Source organism: Phocoena sinus, chromosome 19 (genome assembly GCF_008692025.1).
Source record: "Phocoena sinus isolate mPhoSin1 chromosome 19, mPhoSin1.pri, whole genome shotgun sequence".
Classification (NCBI taxonomy): domain Eukaryota; kingdom Metazoa; phylum Chordata; class Mammalia; order Artiodactyla; family Phocoenidae; genus Phocoena; species Phocoena sinus.
The window spans coordinates 5,291,763-5,314,649 of record NC_045781.1 but is presented as its reverse complement, the minus strand read 5'-3'; the positions used below and the strand labels follow the sequence as shown (position 1 = coordinate 5,314,649).

General features: G+C 39.1%; 1 protein-coding gene across 2 annotated transcripts; it reads left to right on the top strand.

The window, feature by feature from the left end:
- Positions 1-761: 761 nt before the first annotated feature.
- On the top strand, positions 762-22,338 carry ZNF614 (zinc finger protein 614). Of its 2 annotated transcripts, none has more exons than XM_032612721.1 (4): positions 762-2,267; positions 19,332-19,458; positions 19,733-19,828; positions 20,137-22,338. In XM_032612721.1, exons 2-4 carry the CDS (start codon positions 19,425-19,427, stop codon positions 21,657-21,659), a joined length of 1,653 nt encoding a protein of 550 aa, XP_032468612.1. In that variant the 5' UTR covers positions 762-2,267; positions 19,332-19,424; the 3' UTR covers positions 21,660-22,338. The 2 variants fall into 2 exon arrangements, with proteins under 2 accessions (XP_032468612.1, XP_032468611.1); XM_032612720.1 differs by having other exon boundaries at positions 1,760-1,984.
- The last annotated feature ends 549 nt before the right edge of the window (positions 22,339-22,887 follow it).

Below are 22,887 nucleotides of genomic sequence, written 5' to 3'. Positions count from 1 at the left end.
TGGGCTGCCCAGGCTGCCCTGAGTTCTCTGGACCACATGTGTAACTCTACTTTCAGAGCTTGACATCTCAGGTGAATGCGGCTAAAATTTAATCCCTGAAGGGAACGTAATATTATTAAGAAATTATGAAAACAATTCTTAATGTATAGAAATTAGAAAACATATATAAACAATACAGAAATTTTAAATCACCCATATTGTACCTAAGAGCCAAACACTGTTAACAATATATTCTCCAAATTTCAAATGCATGTAAGTATATTTTTACAAAAGAAAAATGAGACTAGTCTCTTTATAGTTACTATATTATGAACATCTACATCATTCAGTATTCTTCTAAAACTTTTCTAAAATTGACATTTTTATAATACTAAAGTAATACATAATTATTATACAAAGATATGTTAACAATGGATAATTGCAAAAATTGAGAATGTGAAAACTTCTGATATGCTCTACCCATAAGTAAAAACCCTAAAGTAATCCAAGCTAAATATTTTATTTAAGTAATCGCAATTTTCAAAAAGACAAACACTTATGGTTTGTTCCCATAAAAGGATCATAATATATGTACTATCCTGCCGATGCGTCTTATCCTCGGAAGAATATTTACCTTTCCTTATTTATACTGACAATCTTTCATTGTTATATACTGTTATGTTGAGTGGATGTTCCATAATTTACCAAAGTATTCATCTATCATTGTACATTTAGGTTTTTCTTTTTTTTTTTTTTTTTTTTTTTTTTTTTTTTTTGTGGTACGCGGGCCTCTCACTGCTGCGGCCTCTCCCGTTGCGGAGCACAGGCTCCGGACGCGCAGGCCCAGCGGCCATGGGTCACGGGCCCAGCCACTCCGCGGCATGTGGGATCCTCCCGGACCGGGGCACGAACCCGCGTCCCCTGCATCGGCAGGCGGACTCTCAACCACTGCGCCACCAGGGAAGCCCAGGTTTTTCTTTTTTATTACAAAAGCCTCTGTAGTTAATATTAAGAAAACTTTCACCAAATAAATGGGTGGAATATAATTGCTGGGTCAAAGAGAATGAAAAATTTAAATTGGATCCAGGTTGCCTTCTAATAGTCCTCTTTAACTTAAATCCTCTACAATTAAACCTCCCACACCTGCATAAAAACATTTTAAAGTGTGCTCTTTTTTTTTTAATTTGTGAGTTATGCCAAGTATGATAATTGCATTACCTCATAATTCTATATTCTCAAATGTCCCACTGTCACCATTTATTTTTGGAAGGAAACATGTAGTTCATTCATTTGCACCTTCACTTCATCCCCTTACCCACTAAAGGTTGCTATGTATCGATCCCACGCAGGTATTAGCATTTTTATCGAACTCTGCCTTATTGGCTACGCCTATACAAAGGCTGTCTTAATTTCTTCTAAACTACAAAGGCCTTACCCACTCCACACACAACCGCTCTCTCCACAAACCTAAGATATTAAGTGACGACTGCTTTTGTCAATTCCGTGGCCCCCGCGTCTCCAGCGATGTCTCAACTTCTACCTTTTTTTTTTTTTGCGGTACGCGGGTCTCTCACTGTTTTTCCTCTTCCGTTGCGGAGCACAGGCTCCGGACGCGCAGGCTCAGCGGCCATGGCTCACGGGCCTAGCCGCTCCGCGGCATGTGGGATCTTCCCGGACCGGGCCACGAACCCGTGTCCCCTGCATCGGCAAGCGGACTCTCAACCACTGCGCCACCAGGGAAGCCCTAACTTCTACCTTTTTTAATCTTCCCAAGCAACCGGGTATCTAACCCCTTTTCGGTCATAGGGACACCTGCATTCTTCTAAGATGGCCGCGCCCATGGCGCTCCAGAGTAACGAATCGGCTCTAAAGTGCATGAAGGGCGCTGCCATCTTTCTTTGTTCCTCAGCCGGCTGAACGCGCCATGTTGGCCTTGGATAGGCATCGGTCTCTGAAATCTTACGCAGTTAGCACAGCATTGTTGACCAACCCTCGCAACCGGCAGGTATTGATAAAAGCATTGAGGGGGCCAGGAGTGATTTCGATGTCTTCCTACAGCCTTTATGGCCCCCGCCCGTCGGAAACGCCGAGGTGGGCGGGGCCATGTTACGTCATAGAGCGGAGCGCGCGGTCGGAATTCGGAAATCCGGCAGCGCTCCAAGGCCCTTGTCAGATTGCGTGGTCCTAGCGGGTCTGCGTCCCAAGGGACCGCTCAGGAAGGCATCCGAATAGCAGGTGGGCTCAGCCTTTTGTCGCTGCCAGTGGTGTCTGGAGGGGTTTGGGATCAGGTGAGTCGGGTTGTGGGCTTGGATTCACGGCCTCTTGGGACTGTGAAACGTGAGCGCGTGTGAAGGACCTTAGTTGGGATTTTATTTAGAATCATTCCCAGAGACGTCTGGACGTTAGTCACGGGGCTTTTGGCAGTCAGTGATTAAGAGTCTGAAGAAATCATCGACCGAAAGTCCGACTCTGTCAGAGTTTGGAGTCCACTGGATCACTCTGCTTGTGGGACTCAGGGGTTGAGAGCTGTGGTGGAAAGTTTGTATCGGTGAACGCGGTGTCTCGTCCGGGTTCGCGATTTAACCTGGGACTCAGAGAGGCCCGGGTTAGGGAGATGTCCCGGTTGGTTTCTTGGGCATGTTTGGAGTTTAGACTGATATTTAATATAGGACTCAGTCATAGAGACGCCTGGTGGGGGCTCTCAGTATTTGAGGACGTTCAGGGTCAAACCTTGAACGCCAGAAACAGACATGAAGGCTGCATTTCCCCAGTTAATCCAAGCACAGTTCACTCCTTCTAGTCTGTCCTCACGGACCTTACTAACAACTTTGTCTCCCCCAATCACCACTCTTCTCGCTGTCCTCACAAAATTCAATGTGGTTCGGAGTGATCTAGTGCTAAGTTTACTATTTTTAATGAAATTTAATGTAGTTTTCGTTCTTCTTATCTCCAAGTTTACTGTACTTCTTTTGGATATTTACATTTAGGGTCATTCTTACTTAAGTAAAAGCATTTCCTTTATCCTATATTATGTTCCGCAGTGAGAACTTTTTTTTTAATGCTAGGGTTTTTTTACATTTGGGATAATCTGTATAAACATAAGGACAGTTAATTGTATCACTTAATTTCTCCGATCTCAACATATTTGCATTTGAGATATTTATACTTTTTAAAAATAGTTTCAGGGACTTCCCTGTTGGCGCAGTGGTTAAGAATCCGCCTGCCAACGCAGGGAACATGGGTTCAAGCCCTGGTCCGGGAAGATCCCACATGCCGCGGAGCAACTAACCCCCTGCGCCACAACTACTGAGCCTGTGCTCTAGAGACAGAGAGATGCAACTACTGAGCCTGCGTGCCACAACTACTGAAGCCCTGGTGCCTAGAGCCCGTGCTCTGCAACAAGAGAACCATTGCAATGAGAAGCCCTCGCACCACACCCCGCTCGCTGCAACTAGAGAAAGCTCACGCTGCAACGAAAACCCAATACAGCCAAAAATAAATAAATTAATTAATTTTTTAAAAATAAAAATTGTTTCAATAGTATCAACACAGGTTGGTGAACCAGTGGTATGGTGTCTAGAATCAAATGTATTCATTAATGTAAGTAGTATTGACATACAGTATTTAAAAGTATTCAATTATAATTTCAGTAACCCATTTTGACTTTCTGATTACTTTCTGATTCTACCACTCCACTTAAAAATTTATGGTACGTTTTTTGTTTTGTCCCAGAGATTTCTGGCTACCTTTATTTCTCGGTAAACTCTTTTCCTTGACCTTTTTTTGCAGTTTCAGTTGGTGGGGTTTTTTGTTTTGTTTTTTCGTACTGTAGAAAGGGAAGTCTTTTTATTTTTATTTTTGGCTGTGTTGGATCTTCGTTGCTGCGCGTGGGCTTTCTCTAGTTGTGGCGAGTGGGGGCCACTCTTCATTGAGGTGCGCTGGCTCCTCATTGTGGTGGCTTCTCCTGTTGCAGAGCACGGGCTCTAGGCGCGTGGGCTTCAGTAGTTGTGGCTCGCAGGCTCAGTAGTTGTGGCTTGCAGGCTTAGTTGCTCCTCGACGTGTGGGATCTTCCCGGACCAGGGCTCGAACCCATGTCCCCTGCATTGGCAGGCGGACCCCCAATCACTGCGCCACCAGGGAGGTCCCGAAAAGGAAGTCTTTTTTGTTGTAGTTTTATTTACTATAAAATTCACCAAGTATAAGCATACATTTCAGTAATTTTGACTGAGTTTCTAGGGTTGTGCAACCGTCAGCACAATCCAACTTTAAAACATTTCCATCACCCCAGAAAGTTGTCTTGTTCCTCTGTGCACTCAGTTTCCACCCCTACCCGGAGCCACACACAACCACTGATCATCTTCCTGCCTCTATTGATTTGCAATTTCTGGACATTTCATAGAAACAGAATCATAAAATATGTAGTCTTCTGGGGCTGTCTTTTTTTCATTTAACATAATGTATTTGAGGTCTATCTATATTATAAGTATCAGTAAGTTTTCCTTTTTTTCCCCCAAGTGATCTATTGAGGCAAAATTGATAGACAATAAGCTGCACATATTTAAATCGTACAGATTAGTAAGTTGGACATACATACTCATGAAACTATCACCAACAATGAAGATAGTGAGCATACCCATCACCTAAGAAGTTTCTTTGTGTCCCTTTTTAATCCATCCTTCTTATATTCCCCACACCTCCCCAAGCAACCACAAATCTTTTTTTCATTACTATAGGTTAATTTATAGTTTTTAAAAGTTTTATGTGAATGGAATCATACAGTGTACACTCATTTTTATTCTGACTTGTTTCACCCAACATTAATATTTTGAGATTCATCCTTCTGTGTATCCATAGTTTCTTATTATTGCTTTGTATTCCATTGTAGGAACATTAGTTCATTCTATAGAGTTTATTAATTCACCTTTTTAAAAAAAAATATTTATTTATTTATTTGGCTGCGCCGGGTCTTAGTTGTGGCACGCGGTATCTTTGTTGCCGTATGCGGGATCTTCGTTGCAGCATACGGGGTATTAAGTTGCGGCATGTGGGATCTAGTTCCCCAACCAGGGATCAGACCCAGGCCTCCTGCAATGGGAGTGCAGAATCTCAACCACTGGACCACCAGGGAAGTCTCTAACTCACCTGTTGGTGGGTAGTTTTGTTTCCAGTTTTTAGCTCTTGCGAATAAAGCTTCTGTGAACATTCATGTTCCAGTTACATGTGTTTTTCTTTCTCCTGTGTAAATCACCAGTATTTGAATGGCGAAATCATGTGGTAGGTGTATGTTTAACTTTTAAAGAAACTGCTAAACTGTTCTCCAAAGTGGTTGTACTTTATATCTAGAAGAAGCAGATGGATGGCTGTTGGGTGGCTCCACATTTTGTATCGTCTTTCTTTTTTTTAAAATTAATTAATTAATTAATTAATTTATGGCTGTGTTGTGTCTTCATTGCTACTCACGGGCTTTCTCTAGTTGTGGTGAGTGGGGGCCACTCTTCACTGCGGTGCGTGGGCTTCTCATTGCGGTGGCTTCTCTTGTTGCAGAGCATGGGCTCTAGGCCCGCGGGCTTCAGTAGTTGTGGCACATGGGCTTAGTTGCTCAGCGGCATGTGGGATCTTCCTGGACCAGGGCTCGAACCCGTGTCCCCAGCATTGGCAGGTGGATTCTTAACCATTGTGCCACCAGGGAAGCCCTCGTCTTTCTTTTTTTTTTTTTTGTGGTACGCGGGCCTCTCACTGTTGTGGCCTCTCCCGTTGTGGAGCACAGGCTCCGGACGTGCAGGCCCAGTGGCTAGCCGCTCCGCGGCATGTGGGATCTTCCCGGACCTGGGCGTGAACCTGTGTCCCCTGCATCGACAGGCTGACTCTCAACCACTGCGCCACCAGGGAAGCCCCTCGTCTTTCTTTTTAATTGTAGGCATTCTAATAGGTATGGAGCAGTACCTTGCGGTTTTAATTTGTATTTACCTAATGATGATTAATGATATTGAGCATCTTTTCACGTGCTTAGTTGCCATCCATATATCTTCCTTGGTGAAGTATCTGTTCAAGTCTTTTGCAGTTTTCTGTTGTGTTTTCTTGTTGATTTTTGAGAATTCGTTTTATGTTCTAGCTACAAATCCTTCCTTTACCAGTTACATGCTTTACAAAGATTTTCTCCCAGTCTTTGACTTGCCTTTCAACATTCTCTTAACAATATGTTTTGAAGAGCAGAAGGATTTAGTTTTTTTTTTTTTTTGTTTGTTTTTTTCTTTTTGCGGTACGCGGGCCTCTCACTGTTGTGGCCTCTCCCGTTGCGGAGCACAGGCTCCGGACGCACAGGCCCAGCAGCCATGGCTCACCGGCCCAGCCGCTCCGCGGCACGTGGGATCCTCCCGGACCCGGGCACGAACTCGCGTCCCCCGCATTGGCAGGCGGACTCTCAACCACTGCGCCACCAGGGAAGCCCAGGATTTAGTTTTTATGAAGTCCAGTGTATGAACTTTTTTTAAACAAATAATCCTTTCGGTGTTGTACCTAAGAATCTTTGCCTAATTACAAGATCAGAGGATTTTTGCCAATTTTTTCTTCTAGAAGTTTCAGATTTTTTTTTTTAGGTTTTTCATTTAGGTTTATTATCCATCTTGAGTTATGTATATGGTGCAATGTGTGGATCCAAGTTCTTGTTTTAATTCATTTTTCTTTTGATATTCATATCTACTTGTTCCAGCAACATTTGTTGAAAAGGCTTTCTTTTCTCCACTGTATTGCCTTTGCGCCTTTGTAAAATGTCAGTTGGCTATATGTATATATATGTGGGTCTTAATCTTATTCTGGTCTCTATTCTGTTCCATTCATTTGTTTATGTTGACGTGAATACAACCCTGTCTTGATTACTGTAGCTTGATATAAATTCTTGGAATCAGGTAGTGTCAACCCACCAACTTTGTTCTTTTCCACAGTTGTTTTGGCTATTCTAGACCTTTTGCATTGCTATCTGAATTTAAGGATCAGGCTGTCAAGTCGCTACAGAAAAACTTTCCTGGGATTATGAGTGGGATTTTATGACTCTATAGACAAATTGTGGAGACTGGTCTGTTTGGTTTATTTCAGAAAATAATTCTTTTTCTAAAAAGCTACATCTCTTCATTTATTGAAGTCTTTACAGATTTCTCAGTGATATAGTTTTCAGAATGTCTTTTACATTTTTTTGTAATTTTTCCCATAAGTATTTCACATTTTTTAAATTGTATTATAGATAGTATTGTATTTTTTAAAACTAAATGGCCTCTTAGAATGAATTGGGAAATATTCCCTTCTCTTCAACTCTATTCCTGAATGATCCATTGGATGTATATAATGAATTTTGTCAAATTCTAGTTTGAGACTTTGATGAATAATCTTGCTACATATATTCAGGTGCAAATTAGACATGTTTTCATTTTTGTTTGTTAAGTTCCTCTGAGTGGAATGGCTGGTTCCTAAGATAAGTGTGTGTTTTACAAAGTTTCAAAAGTGCGTGTACCAGTTTACTATTATTGTATGAGAGTTCCAGTTTCTCCACATTCTCATCAACATTTGGAATTATTAGTCTTTTTAATTATATCTAGTTGCCGTGTACTAGAATTTCACCATCATCTTAATTTCCCTAATGACAAATAATGTTGATCATCTTTTCATGTGTTTATAGATATTCAAGTCTTTTCCCGTTTTCTAAATGGGTTCTTTGTCTTCTTAACAAATTGAGCTTTTTGAGTTCTTTATATATTCTGCATAGAAGTACTTTATCAGATATATGATTTGCAAATTTTTCTCCTGATTTGTAGCTTACCTTTTCCTTTAGCTTTATAGTGTTTTTTGATGTGCAAAATGTAATACAAGTCCAGTTTTCTTCTTTTATGGTTTGCTGGTTTGGTGACATGTCTTCTCTGCTTAACCCAAGGTCATGAGAAATGTCTCATATGTTTTCTGAAAGATAATGTGTACATGTATAGATATAGATAGATAAGGATATGACTTTATTTTTTTTTAGGAGCAGTTTTAGATTCACAGCAACACTGAGTGGGAACTGCATAGAGATACCATATACCCCTGTTCCCTGACATGTGTAACCTTTCCCCATGGTCAACATCCTGCACCAGAGTGCTGAATTTGTTACAGTCAATTTTCATATTGACACATTATTACCCAAAGTGAATAATTTGCATTAGGTTTCACTCTTGTGTTGTATGTTCTTTGGGTCTTGACAAATGTAAAATGACATATATCCACCATTGAGTATCATACAGAACAGTTGCACTGCTCTAAAACTCCTCTGGATTCTGCCTATTCATCTTGCCCTCCCTCCAACTCCTGGCAACCACTGATCGTTTTACTGTCTCCTTAGCTTTGCCTTTTTCAGAATGTCATATAGTTGGAATTGTATAGTATATAGTCTTTCTAGATGGGCTTCTTTCACTTAATAATATGCATTTTAGGTTCCTCCTTGTCTTTTCATAGTTTGATAGCTCATTTCTTTTTTTTTTTTTTACATCTTTATTGGAGTATAATTGCTTTACAATGGTGTGTTAGTTTCTCTATTATAACAAAGTGAATCAGTTATACATAACATATGTTCCCATATCTCTTCCCTCTTGCGTCTCCCTCCCTCCCACCCTCCCTATCCCACCCCTCCAGGCAGTCACAAAGCACGGAGCTGATCACCCTGTGCTATGCGGCTGCTTCCTACTAGCTATCTACCTTAGGTTTGGTAGTGTAAATATGTCCGTGCCTCTCTGTCACTTTGTCACAGTTTACCCTTTCCCCTCCCCATATCCTCAAGTCCATTCTCTAGTAGGTCTGTGTCTTTATTCCTGTCTTACCCCTAGGTTCTTCATGACATTTTTTCCTTAAATTCCATATATATGTGTTAGCATACAGTATTTGTCTTTCTCTTTCTGACTTACTTCACTCTGTATGACAGACTCTAAGTCTATCCACCTCATTACAGATAGCTCAATTTCATTTCTTTTTATGGCTGAGTAATATTCCATTGTATATATGTGCCACATCTTCTTTATCCATTCATCTGTCGATGGACACTTAGGTTGCTTCCATGTCCTGGCTATTGTAAATAGAGCTGCAATGAACATTTTGGTACATGACTCTTTTTGAATTATGGCTTTCTCAGGGTATATGCCCAGTAGTGGGATTGCTGGGTCATATAGTAGTTCTATTTGTAGTTTTTAAAGGAACCTCCATACTGTTCTCCACAGTGGCTGTATCAATTTACATTCCCACCAACAGTGCAAGAGGGTTCCCTTTTCTCCACACCCTCTCCAGCATTTATTGTTTCTAGATTTTTTGATGATGGCCATTCTGACTGGTGTGAGATGATATCTCATTGTAGTTTTGATTTGCATTTCTTTAATGATTAATGATGTTGAGCATTCTTTCATGTGTTTGTTGGCAGTCTGTATATCTTCTTTGGAGAAATGTCTATTTAGGTCTTCTGCCCATTTTTGGATTGGGTTGTTTGTTTTTTTGTTATTGAGCTGTATGGGCTGCTTATAAATTTTGGAGATTAATCCTTTGTCAGTTGCTTCATTTTCAAATATTTTCTCCCATTCTGAGGGTTGTCTTTTGGTCTTGTTTATGGTTTCCTTTGCTGTGCAAAAGCTTTGAAGTTTCATTAGGTCCCATTTGTTTATTTTTGTTTTTATTTTCATTTCTGTAGGAGGTGTGCCAAAAAGGATCTTGCTGTGATTTATGTCATAGAGTGTTCTGCCTATGTTTCCATCTAAGAGTTTGATAGTTTCTGGCCTTACATTTAGGTCCTTAATCCATTTTGAGCTTATTTTTGTGTATGGTGTTAGGGAGTGATCTAATCTCATACTTTTACATCTACCTGTCCAGTTTTCCCAGCGCCACTTATTGAAGAGGCTGTCCTTTCTCCATTGTACATTCATGCCTCCTTTATCAAAGATAAGGTGACAGTATGTGCATGGGTTTATCTATCCTGTTCCATTGATCTATATTTCTGTTTTTATGCCAGTACCATACTGTCTTGATTACTGTAGCTTTGTAGTATAGTCTGAAGTCAGGGAGCCTGATTCCTCCAGCTCCGTTTTTCGTTCTCAAGATTGCTTTGGCTATTCGTGGTCTTTTGTGTTTCCATACAAATTGTGAGATTTTTTGTTCTAGTTCTGTGAAAAATGCCAGTGGTAGTTTGATAGGGATTGCATTGAATCTGTAGATTGCTTTCGGTAGTAGAGTCATTTTCACAATGTTGATTCTTCCAATCCAAGAACATGGTATATCTCTCCATCTATTTGTATCATCTTTAATTTCTTTCATCAGTGTTTTATAATTTTCTGCATACAGGTCTTTTGTCTCCTTAGGTAGGTTTACTCCTAGATATTTTATTCTTTTTGTTGCAGTGGTAAATGGGAGTGTTTTCTTGATTTCACTTTCAGATTTTTCATCATTAATGTATAGGAATGCAAGAGATTTCTGTGCATTAATTTTGTATCCTGCTACTTTACCAAATTCATTGATTAGTTCTAGTAGTTTTCTGGTAGCATCTTTAGGATTCTCTATGTATAGTATCCTGTCATCTGCAAACAGTGACAGCTTTACTTCTTCTTTTCTGATTTGGATTCCTTTTATTTCCTTTCCTTCTCTGATTGCTGTGGCTAAAACTTCCAAAACTATGTTGAATAAGAGTGGTGAGAGTGGGCAACCTTGTCTTGTTCCTGACCTTAGTGGAAATGCTTTCAGTTTTTCACCATTGAGGACGATGTTGGCTGTGGGTTTGTCATATATGGCCTTAATTATGTTGAGGAAAGTTCCCTCTATGCCTACTTTCTGCAGGGTTTTTATCATAAATGGGTGTTGAATTTTGTCAAAAGCTTTCTCTGCATCTATTGAGATGATCATATGATTTTTCTCCTTCAATTTGTTAATATGGTGTATCACGTTGATTGATTTGCATATATTGAAGAATCCTTGCATTCCTGGGATAAACCGCGCTCGGTCATGGTGTATGATCTTTTTAATGTGCTACTGGATTCTGTTTGCTAGTATTTTGTTGAGGATTTTTGCATCTATGTTCATCAGTGATATTGGCCTGTAGTTTTCTTTCTTTGTGACATCCTTGTCTGGTTTTGGTATCAATGTGATGGTGGCCTCATAAAATGAGTTTGGGAGTGTTCCTCCCTCTGCTATATTTTGGAAGAGTTTGAGAAGGATAGGTGTTAGCTCTTCTCTAAATGTTTGATAGAATTCGCCTGTGAAGCCATCTGGTCCTGGGCTTTTGTTTGTTGCAAGATTTTTAATCACAGATTCAATTTCATTGCTTGTGATTGGTCTGTTCATGTTTTCTATTTTTTCCTGATTCAGTCTTGGCAGGTTGTGCATTTCTAAGAATTTGTCCATTTCTTCCAGGTTGTCCATTTTATTGGCATAGAGTTGCTTGTAGTAATCTCTCATGATCTTTTGTATTTCTGCAGTGTCAGTTGTTACTTCTCCTTTTTCATCTCTAATTCTATAGATTTGAGTCTTCTCCCTTTTTTTCTTGATGAGTCTGGCTAATGGTTTATCAATTTTGTTTATCTTCTCAAAGAACCAGCTTTTAGTTTTATTGATCTTTGCTATCATTTCCTTCATTTCTTTTTCATTTATTTCTGATCTGAGCTCATTTCTTTTTAGTGCTGAATAGTATTCATTCATTATTTGGATAGATGGAGCTGCTATAAATACCTGTGATCAGGTTTCTGTATGGACATAAATTTTCAACTGACTTTGGTCAATAGCAAGGAATGTGACTTTGGGTCATGTGTTAAGAGTATATATAGTTTTTGGTAGGTTTTTGTTTTTGGCTGCGTTGGATTTTCATTGCTGCACGTAGGCTTTCTCTAGTTGCAGCGAATGGGGGCTACTCTTCATTGTGGTGCATGGGCTTCTCATTGCGTTGGCTTCTCTTGTTGCAGTACGCAGACCCTACAGTGCACAGGCTTCAGTAGTTGTGGCGCATGAGCTCAATAGTTGTGGCTAGTCGGCTCTAGAGCACAGGCTCAGTAGTTGTGGCTCACGGGATTAGCTGCTCCGTGGCATGAGGGATCTTCCCAGACCAGGGACCAAACCCATGTCCCCTGCATTGGCAGGTGGATTCTTAACCGCTGTGCCATGAGGGAAGTCCCAGGAATATATATAGTTTTGTAAGAAACTGACAAACTGTCTTCCAGAGTAGCTGTACCATTTTGCCTTCCCATCAGCAATAAATTAGAATTCCTGTTGCTTCATATCCTCTTCAGCATTTGGTGTAGTCCTTGTTTTGAATTTTGGTTATTCTAATAGGTGGGTATTGGTATCTCATTGTTTTTTTAATTTGTTATTTCCTAATTACATATGATGTAATTTCCTAATTACACATCTTTTCATTTGCTTATTTGCTATATCTTCTTTGGTAAGGTGTCAGTTCAGGTCTTGCCCATTTTTCAATTGGATTGTGTTTCCTTATTGTTGAGTTTTTAAGAGTTCTTTGTATATTTTGGATAACAGTCCTTTATCAATATGTCTTTTGCAAATATTTTCTCCCAGCCTGTGCCTTGTCTTCTCAATTTCTTGAGGTAGTTTATATTTTTAGCTATTACATTTATTATCCATTTTAATTTACTTGGAAATGGATATTCAGTTGTTCCAGTATATTTGTTGGAAAGACCATCTGTTTCCTCATTGCTTTGTCTTGCACCTTTGTTGAAAATCAGCTGACCGTACTTGCATTTATTTCTCAATTCTGTTGCACTGACTTATGTATCTATCATTATGTCAATACAGTACCTATTTTATTACTATGGGTTTAAAATAAACTTTGAAATAGATTAGTATAAGCACTCACCAACTTTATAATTCTATTTTACAATTGGTATAGCTATTCTACATTCTTTATCTTTTAATGCAAATTTTAGTATCAGCTTCTCCATATTTATAAAATTCCTGGTGTACCTTTGACAGTGATTGCACTGAATCTGGGGAGAATTGCCATCACCATATTGAATCTTCCAATCTACAGGCTTGGAGTGTCTCTCCATTTATTTATATCTCTTTAAATTTGTCTCAGAAGTGTTTTATAGTTTTCAGTATACAAGTCTTGCATTAGTTTTAATTTATTCTTAAGTATTTTTTTTCTTTTTGATGCTATTGTGTGTGGAATTGCTTCCTTAATTTTCTTATTGGCTGGATCATTGCTAGTATAGAGATATGCAATTTTCTTTAATATATTGTTACTGTATCCTGTAACCTTGCTAAACCTATTTACTAGTTCTAATACTTTTTTTGCATATATTTCTTAGGATTTTCTACATACACAATCATATTGTCTATGAATAAGAACAGTTGCACTCTGTATTTCCAATACAGATACCTTTAAGTTTTTAAAATGTATTTATTTGTTTATTACCTATTGAACTGGATGGAACCTTTAGTATAGTAATGGATAAAATGGGCTAAGGCAGCTATCCTTGCATTGTTCTCAATTCTAGGAGAAAAACATTCAGAATTTTATCATTAAGTATGTTGGTTTTGGTTTTTCATAGCTGCCCTTTATTAGTTTTAGTGACTTCCTTTCTGTTTCTAGTTTTTTGAAAGTTTTAATCATGAGTGGGTATTAAATGTGGTCACATACCTTTTCTGTATCCTTTGAGAAGAACATGTGGGTTTTGTCCTTTATTGTATTAATTTGGAATAGTACATTACTTTATCTTCCCATGATAAACCAACCTGGCATTCCTGGGATAAATCCCCCTTAGCTGTTGTCTATAATCCTTTTTATATTATGCTGCATGTGTCTTGCTAATACATTGTTAACAATTTTTCACCTATATTCATGAAGGAGATTGCTCTATAGATTTTTTTTTTTCTGTGATGTCTTTGTCTTGCTTTGGTGTCTTAGTAATCCTGGCTTTATACAGCGAAGCCAGTTGAGAGTAGCCTTTTTGTGTGTGTGATGATTTTTAATTACTAATTCAATTTCTTGCTACATAGGTATTAAAAATTTTTTTTTTGGTATTAAATTTTTAAAAAAATCTTATTTCATTTTTGTTTCTTCCTAGACATTTGTCCATTTCATCTAAGCCATATATATATACACACACACACACACACACACACTTTATACAATTTTTAAAGGTTATACTCCATTTACAGTTATTACAAAATATTGACCATATTCCCCATGTCGTATACCTTGTAACCTACCTTTGTTTTGAATTTATTGACAGTTTTATACCCTAGTATATGGTCTTTCCTGGGGAATGTTCCATGTACTTTTGAAAACATATATATTTTGTTGCTGTTGAGTGTAGTGTTAAATAAATGTCACTTAAGTTGATTGATTATATTGTTCTAGTCTGCTATATCCTTGCTGGTTTTGTTTTTGTTTTTGTTTTATCATTATTGCCAACCAGGGAGAGCTCACCTAACTCTTAGTGTCCAGCGTTTTTACTGGGGCTCAGTGAACATAGACATGATTGGCTGAACTTAGTCTCCAGCCCCTCTAGAGGTCAAGCTGATACCACGTGGTCCAAGGGCCCTCACCATAAATTACATCATTAGTATAGACTATCTTGTATGGGCCAAGCCTCCCAGGTAAGCAAAGCCGTTCTTATCGGGTGGGGCATTCCAAGGGCTTATATGTTCCCTCTCAGGAACTGAGGGCAAAGCCAAACCTCTGTTGGGCAAGATTAATCTTTTCATATACAAAGAGAAATAGACAATCTTAATGATTTGCTTAGTATGGTGGTCTTCAAAGTGAGGTATGGGGACTTCCTTGGCTGTCCAGTGGTTGGGACTTCGCCTTCCAATGACGGGGGTGCGGGTTTGATCCCTGGTTGGGGAGCTAGGATCCCACGTGCCTCGTGGCCAAAAAACCAAAACATAAAAACGGAAGCAGGGGCTTCCCCAGTCGGTGCAGTGTTTAAGAATCTGCCTGCCAACACAGGGGACAAGGGTTCGATCCCTGGTCTGGGAAGATCCTACATGCTGCGGAACAACTAAGCTTGTGTGCCACAACCAGTGAGCCTATGCTCTAGAGCCCACGAGCCACAACTACTGAAGCCCACACTCCCAGAGCCCATGCTCCGCAACAAGAAAAGCCACCTCAATGAGAAGCCCACACACTGCAATGAAGAGTAGCCCCCGCTCGCCGCAACTAGAGAAAGCCCTGGCACAGCAACAAAGGCCCAACGCAGATAAAAATTAATAAATAAATAAATTAATTTTTTTAAAAAAAGAAGAAACAATGTTGTAAAAAATTCAATAAAGACTTTAAAGAAAATGGTCCACATTAAATAAAACTTTATTTAAAATAATACTTAAAGAAAAAAAAACTGCGGTGTGTGTACCTACTGAGCATATACTTTTGCATTGGTACCTGGGCACACATACTTTTTAAAGGCACAATGCCCAGATCCTTGGAAACTTCCATGTGGCCTCTTCTGTAAACTTGATCTGCTTGAGCTTTCACCCGTGGCGTCATGCTCTGCTGATTCCGCTTTCCCTCCTTCCCTTTAATAGTCATGCCATTTCCTCTTCACAAGAGAAAGGCATACATTTCACACATTCAAAACCTTGTTTTATTGCCCCAGAGTATGAACGCCTCTGGGGCACCAAATAAAGGAACAGTTGGAAATATTGGGGTCCCTTATTTAAAGACAAGTGACAGCATCTGGGCCCAGAGGGAATGTACACTCAAAGTCAATTTGCTCTTCAGCACATAGGTCCTGGCTCCCCAGGAGAAAGAGTGATCAAGTGATAGAATGAGGGGAGAAAGAGGAGATTCTTGGAGTTGGATATCATCATTTCTGAGGACATCTTTAACTGGACACCAAGATTTCTGTCTCTAAGAATTACATGGCAGATGCAGAAGAAACAAAAGACAGAAGCCATGTTACTCACTATTTCCTGAGCATAGAAGAAGATGATCAAGGTCCAGGTGATTTTTGGTTTGTTATATCTTTCTTTTGTTGTCTAATGGATTTGTGGTGACCTGAAAAAAAAATCAGTTCAACTAAAAGAAGTATAAATTGGGGATAATGGGGTTCTGGGGAGAAATTAACTTAGACTCTGAATTCAAAATCAGGACAAAGTGGGTTCAGGAATATATCGTTCATAGGGGTCACATCAAGTGACTAATATTGGAAGATAATGTGTGACTGTGGTGGGCCCTGTGGGTTACATCGGCTGTCACTTTGCATTATCTCTGGCAGACGTCACAACCAGAGAAACACGAAAAGCCCCGTAGTATGTGTTGACTGAGGAAAAAGCAGACCAGCTTCTTGAGGGATTCAGTGGTTTATGTCACTTAGGTGAATGGAATGATACTCCTAACAGCATCGATAACTCTTAGGGGCTCCCCACTAGCCAGAGTACCACTGGCCTGGTACCAGCTGAGCATCTAAAAGAGAGATGAGTGCAGCTGACTGAAGAACATTACCTACATAGCTATATAAAATTCCATGAGTTTATAGTCATACTCAAAAAAGCCAGTTACAGGATAAATAAGTACTAGGGATGTAATGTACAACATGGTGACTATAGCTAACACTGCTATATGATATATAGGAAAGTTGTTAAGAGTAAATCCTAAGAGTTCTCATCACAGGGAGAAAATCTTTTTCCTTTTTTTCTTTTCTTTTTATTGTATCTACATGAGAGAAGATGGATGTTAGCTGAACCTATTGTGGTAGTCATTTTGCAATATATGTAAATCATACCATCATGCTATGTATCTAAAACTTATACAGTGATATATGTCAATTATTTCTCAATAAAACTGGAACAAAAAAACATTGGAGTTTGATAGAAATCAAATATTTGACGTTTGAAATGATGAAGTAACATAATCAAACCTATGTTTTGGGGAACAGTGGTGGAGATTCACTCTGAGTTTAAGAAATAGATTCAGTGTGAAATAATTCAAGCTTCACAGATAACAGATCAATACTCCTTGACCATGAATTACACTCATATATGAACCACCTCTGCAGGGTGAGCCACCATTGTCATTTTAATGACATCCTCCAGCCTGTTTTCAGTGTACTGGAATTCTTTACATTTTGGTGTCTACAGGCCAGCTTTCTTCTTTTTTACGTGATGCAATGAACACCAAATTATATATGTGTGATAATTTAATAATTTATGTGCCGATGAATATTTAGATATTCTTGTTATTACAAACCATGTGACATTAAACATTCTTGTTAATGGCTTTTTGTGAAATTGTATCTGTAAGGCCACAATCCCTTCCTCAGGTTTGATAATTTGCTCAAAAACTCACAGAACTCAGGAAACCACTTTTCTTAATTTACAGATTTATTTACTTACATTTACATGATACAACTCAGGAACAGTCAAATGGAAGAGACGCATAGAGCAAGGTATGGGGGTGTGTCACCCTTCCAGTACCTCAGTGTGTTCACCAACTTGGAAACTTGCCAAACCTGTAGTTTTGGGGTTTTTTTTGAACGTTTCATTACTTAGGCATGATTGATTAAATCATTGGCCATTGGTGATTGAACTCAGTCTCCAGCCCTTCTCCCCTCTCTGGAGGTTTTATCACATGGTTTGTTCCTCTAGCAACCAGCCCCCATCCCGAAGCTGTCTGCGTGCCCTCCCCCTACCTGTCATGTCATTAGCATACAAAAAACACTTATCGGTGTGGAGATTCTAAGTGTTTTAGGAGCTAGGGTACCAGAACCAGGGACAAAGATCAAATGTTTATTTTTGTATCATATCATTGCTGAGTACTTTGTTTCACAGTCTATCGTGTGGCTGCAATCAAGGTGTAAGCCCTAGGATGGGGTCTGATCTGAAGGCTCAAGTGGGGAAGGATGCACTTCTAAGCTCACTTACATGGTTGTTGTCAGAATTCATTTCCAGAACTCAAATGAGATCCTCAGTTTCTACCTGTCTGCTCATGTAAGACCACTGAGTTCCTTGTCACGTGGGCCCCCCTAACATGCCATCTTGTTTCATCAATGTCATCAAAGGACAGATTCTATTAGCAAGCTGGAAATCATATATAGCCTAATTTAAAAGGGGTATCTCATCACTTTTGCTCTTTTTTTTTTTTTTTTAAGAAACAATTCAGCCCATACTCAAGGGAAGGGTACCTCACAGGGGCATGAATACCTAGTATGTAATAAGGAATTTGGCTGACTTTTATATCTGATTCCTGGGAGGTAACCGCTAAACCCTTGGAATTACCCATGTGATAAGAGTGTCTTTGTTTTTCATTTTGGACCACTGGGACCACACTTTATAGTTTATGCTATGAGATGACTCATGTGAGCCCTAGATGATTTGTGCTAATGAGATAACTCAAGATGAGGGCTGTCCATGCCAAAAAGACCAACCATGTGATTAGTGGCTTGTGGCTTTCAGCCATATGTAACCAGTCTAGCCTCCAGGAAGGGGGAAGGACCTGCATTCAGCCATGTGGTCAGCGATTCAATAAATTATGCATATATAATGAAGCTTCAATAAAATCTCTGGACACTGAAGTTCAGGCGAGCTTCCTTGATTGGCAGTACTCCTGAGGACTGTCACACAATGTGGCTGGGAGAAGGCAGTGCTGTCCAGGACTCCATAATGAGAGTTATGTGTTTCAATACCAAGTGGCCTTCATGTCTGACCTTTCTGGCACAAAAATCAGAACTTTGAAGATAATATTCCTTTTTTTTCTGAGTTCTATTGTTTCTGTTGTAGGTAATCTGTCTTTTGTCTCTGGATGCTTTTATAGTTTCCCTTCATATTTTGTGTATTATAGTTTTAGTCTGATGTGCCTATGTATAGACTTCATGCTTGGAATTTATTGGGATTCCTGAGTCTGAAGTTCAGAGTGTTTAATCAGTCTTGAAATTTTCATCTTTAGATCTTTGGATACTGCTTCTCCATTACTATATTTTCTCTTTGTTTTTGTTTTCAAATCTTCCTAATCAGCTTTAATGTTTTTTTTTGTTTTGTTTTTTTTTTGTTTTTTGCTGTGGATGTATCTTGTATAGTTTCTGGGTTTTTTTTTTACATTTATTAAAAACACTTGTAAATTCTGGATGTGGAGGCTGTTCATGGTTGATTCTCATATTGGCTGTGAAGTTTCATGGTAATGTAGGAATACTTTATTTGTCCTGATATCATTTGCATATTTTTAGTATGCAAATGGAAATAGGTGCTAAAATATATAGATAGAAAGATAGGATTTTTCTTCTACTGAAATGTATTTGAGAAAAGTATATAGATGCAGGCTATACAGTGAAAATTAGAACAACTTCTCTCATGCTTCTTCCATATTGATAAAAAAAATTCCCATCATATTAAACTGGACTCTATTATTGCAGGAATTGCTGACACTGGAGGATATAGCTGTGGAGTTTAACTGGGAGGAGTGGCAGCTCCTGGATGCTGCCCAGAAAGACCTATACCGGGATGTGATGTTGGAGAACTTTAACAATTTGGTGTCACTGGGTAAGGACAGCTCCCTGTGTCACTTAGAAGTGCCCAGTCACTGGCCTTTTCTCCATCACCTGATGAAAGCTTTGCAGTCACTGTGGTCTTCCAAAGAGTTAGATTTTCAGTCCCCTGTCTGGCCCCAAACAAAAGGGTATAATCTCCTGTATGCTGAAGGAGAACTTTTACTTTGCATACGAGAAATTTTGTCTCTAAAATGCAGTATTTTCCCATCTTGACATACTGTACCCCAGTCCCTGTATCTAAGTCTTCTATCATTTCTCATGAACAGGGTATCAAGCTACCAAACCAGATACACTCTCCAAGTTGGAACATGGAAAAGAACCATGCATAATAGAAAACAAAATCCAGAATAGAACCCGTCCAGGTGAGTGAGGGAGAACCAGCAAGGGGAGTGGTCAGGAAGGTCATATTCTAGTCATTAAGAGAAGGAGTCACAGCTGTGAGGGTGACTGAGGCCCCCACAACAGCTGCTCCACATATTCATCTCCCCAGATGAGCACTCTTTCTTTGTGGGTATTTAGCTTTAAATATATTCCTTGTCTTTTCTTGGATCTGATATTTATTTCCTCTTACATCTTTATAATTTTGTACTGGGATCATATGGTAGACAATAAAGATCCAATCCCCCCACTATATATCATCTTTTAAGCACTTTCATTCCATTTATCCTAGGAATCAGGAAAGTTGACAGTCATCTGCCAGAGCACTCTCAAGACCAAAGATTTCCAAAGAGCCTGCAACAATGCAGTGAACAGAATGCATTTAGAAAGAGTGTTCATCTGAGCAAAACTCGTTTAGCCCTAACACAAAATCATACATTTGGCTTATGTAAAAAAGCTTGGAAATCAAGCTTATGTTTAGTTAACCAGAAGAGAAGATATGAAATAAAGAACCCTGTGGAGTTTAATGGAGATAAGAAATTCTTTCTACATGGTGATCGTGAACAGTTGTATTCTGGAATTGAATTTCCTGAAAGTATAAAACACATCATTGCTAAGTTCCAAGTCCTTAAGCATCAGAGGACTCATAAAATAGAGAAATCCCAGGCCTGCGTTGAAAGTGAGAAAACATGCATCAGGAAATCTCAGCTTATTTCTCAGGAGAGCATTCATATAGGAGACAAACTCCATCAGTGTGATCTGTGTGAGAAATCCTTCTCCAGAAATGTCATGTTCACTAAACATCAGAAACCTCAAACACGAGACAAACCCCATTTAACCAGTGGATGCAGAAAAGTCTCTACTGTGAAGAGCAGTCCTACTGTACATCAGCAAACCCAAACAGGAGAGAAATCCTATATGTGCAGTGAGTGTGGAAAAGGCTTCACAGTGAGGCGCTATCTGATTGCACATCAGCGAACTCACAGTGGAGAGAAACCTTATGTGTGCAGTGAATGTGGAAAAGGCTTCACTGTGAAGAGCAATCTCATTGTGCATCAGCGCACTCACACAGGGGAGAAACCCTATGTATGCAGTGAGTGTGCAAAAGGCTTCACCATGAAGCGCTATCTTGTTGTACACCAGCGAACTCATACTGGAGAGAAACCATATTTGTGCAGTGAATGTGGGAAAGGCTTCACCGTGAAGAGTAATCTCATCGTACATCAGCGATCTCATACAGGGGAGAAATCTTACATATGCAGTGAATGTGGGAAAGGCTTCACTGTGAAACGCACTCTCATTATACATCAGCGAACTCACACGGGAGAGAAATCTTACCTATGTAACGAATGCGGGAAAGGCTTCACCACAAAGCGCACTCTTGTTATACATCAGCGAACTCACACGGGAGAGAAACCCTATGAATGCAATGAGTGTGGTAAAGCCTTCAGCCAGAAGATATGCCTCATACAACATGAGAGGTGTCATACAGGAAAGACGCCCTTTGTATGTACTGAGTGTGGAAAATCCTATTCCCACAAGTATGGTCTCATTACCCATCAGAGAATTCACACAGGAGAGAAACCCTATGAGTGCAATGAATGTGGGAAAGCCTTCACCACGAAGTCAGTACTCAATGTACATCAAAGAACTCACACAGGAGAAAGACCATATGGATGCACTGATTGTGAGAAAGCCTTCTCCCACTTGTCAAACCTTGTTAAACATAAGAAAATGCACATAAGAGAAATGAGTAGATTCGGTCAAGCGGGAAATTCCTTTAACAGAGAGTCACAGCTCATTACTTACGATTGAACAAGAGCCCCATTAATGCAGTGACTGGGGAAATGCCTTCAGCTAAGACTTTGTTTAAACACCAGTGTTTCTAGCAGAGCAGAACGGTACTGCCTGTTATCAGATGTGTGTGCTGAGGAGATGAAAGGATTTGCGCAGGAGATAAACCTGGTGAATATAGTGAATGTGGTAGTGCCTTTAGTGATCCTTACTTCACATTTTCTGTCAATGAAAACATGTTGGAAAAACTGATACATTCAGTGCAGAGATGCCTTGGGCAAAACTTTCTGACTTCATTATATGTCTGAAAAGTATATACTCTATATTCTCCGACAAATTCTGTGAATGCCGAGACTAGGAAAGTCTTCAGTGGGAAGACAGACTTTCTTATCAGGGATCTTCATTGATCATCAATGAGTTCATTGTTCATAGAAATATGATTTAAAAAAAAAAAAAGGAGATATGATGACCACGGGAATGTCTTTCCCCCAGAAAGAAGACTTCAATGAGTGTCAGAGTTCACAGTGGAGAAAAACTTCTAAGAGGATAGTATATATGGCAGAATTTCAGTGATACATTCTGCCTCATCATTTGTCAGGAAATCATATAGAAATTAAAACCTTTATGAACATGCTAAAGATAGAGCATCTTTAGTTAAGTATCAGAGGACTTAAAAAGGAATGAAGTTCTGTGAAACTGATAAATGTTTGAGTGCTTTTTGTTACAAATCTAACCTCATCATATATCAGATAATGCACCTGAATATCCTTTCTGGCCTTGTCAGTAATTCCATAGTTTTAAAAAGAAGTCTGCTTTTCTCATCACTGATTTTTATTGTTATATACGATGCAAGAGTGTTCTATGCCTACCCTCATATGTGAGTAGCTCTTACTTTTCTTCAGCTATAAATATAATTGTAAATTTAGCATACTGAACTTCTTTGAAAGGAAACTGAATATGAACATGTACTTGCACTTGCTTAACTAAGTTTATAAATGTGATCAAATAGTTTACAAAACCACCTTCAAAGTTATTTTTATAAAATTTATAATTTGAAATCATTTTAACTTATAAGAAAATGCAAAAGTAGTCCAGAGAATTCCCTAGTATCCTTTCTGCAACTTCTTCCAGTAAAAACATTTTATGTAACCATATTTTATTATTGAACCCAGAAAAATGACATTGGTAGTATACTGTTAACTCCTAACCTTTGGAGTTTAGATTTCACTAGATTTTACATGAATTTTTA

Coding starts and splice junctions, on each gene's coding strand:
- ZNF614 (XM_032612720.1), top strand. CDS start 1,904: ATGTTGGCCTTGGATAGGCATCGGTCTCTGAAATCTTACGCAGTTAGC. Junction 1,985..19,331: donor CCAACCCTCGCAACCGGCAG/GTATTGATAAAA, acceptor CTATTATTGCAG/GAATTGCTGACACTGGAGGA. Junction 19,829..20,136: donor CCAGAATAGAACCCGTCCAG/GTGAGTGAGGGA, acceptor CATTTATCCTAG/GAATCAGGAAAGTTGACAGT.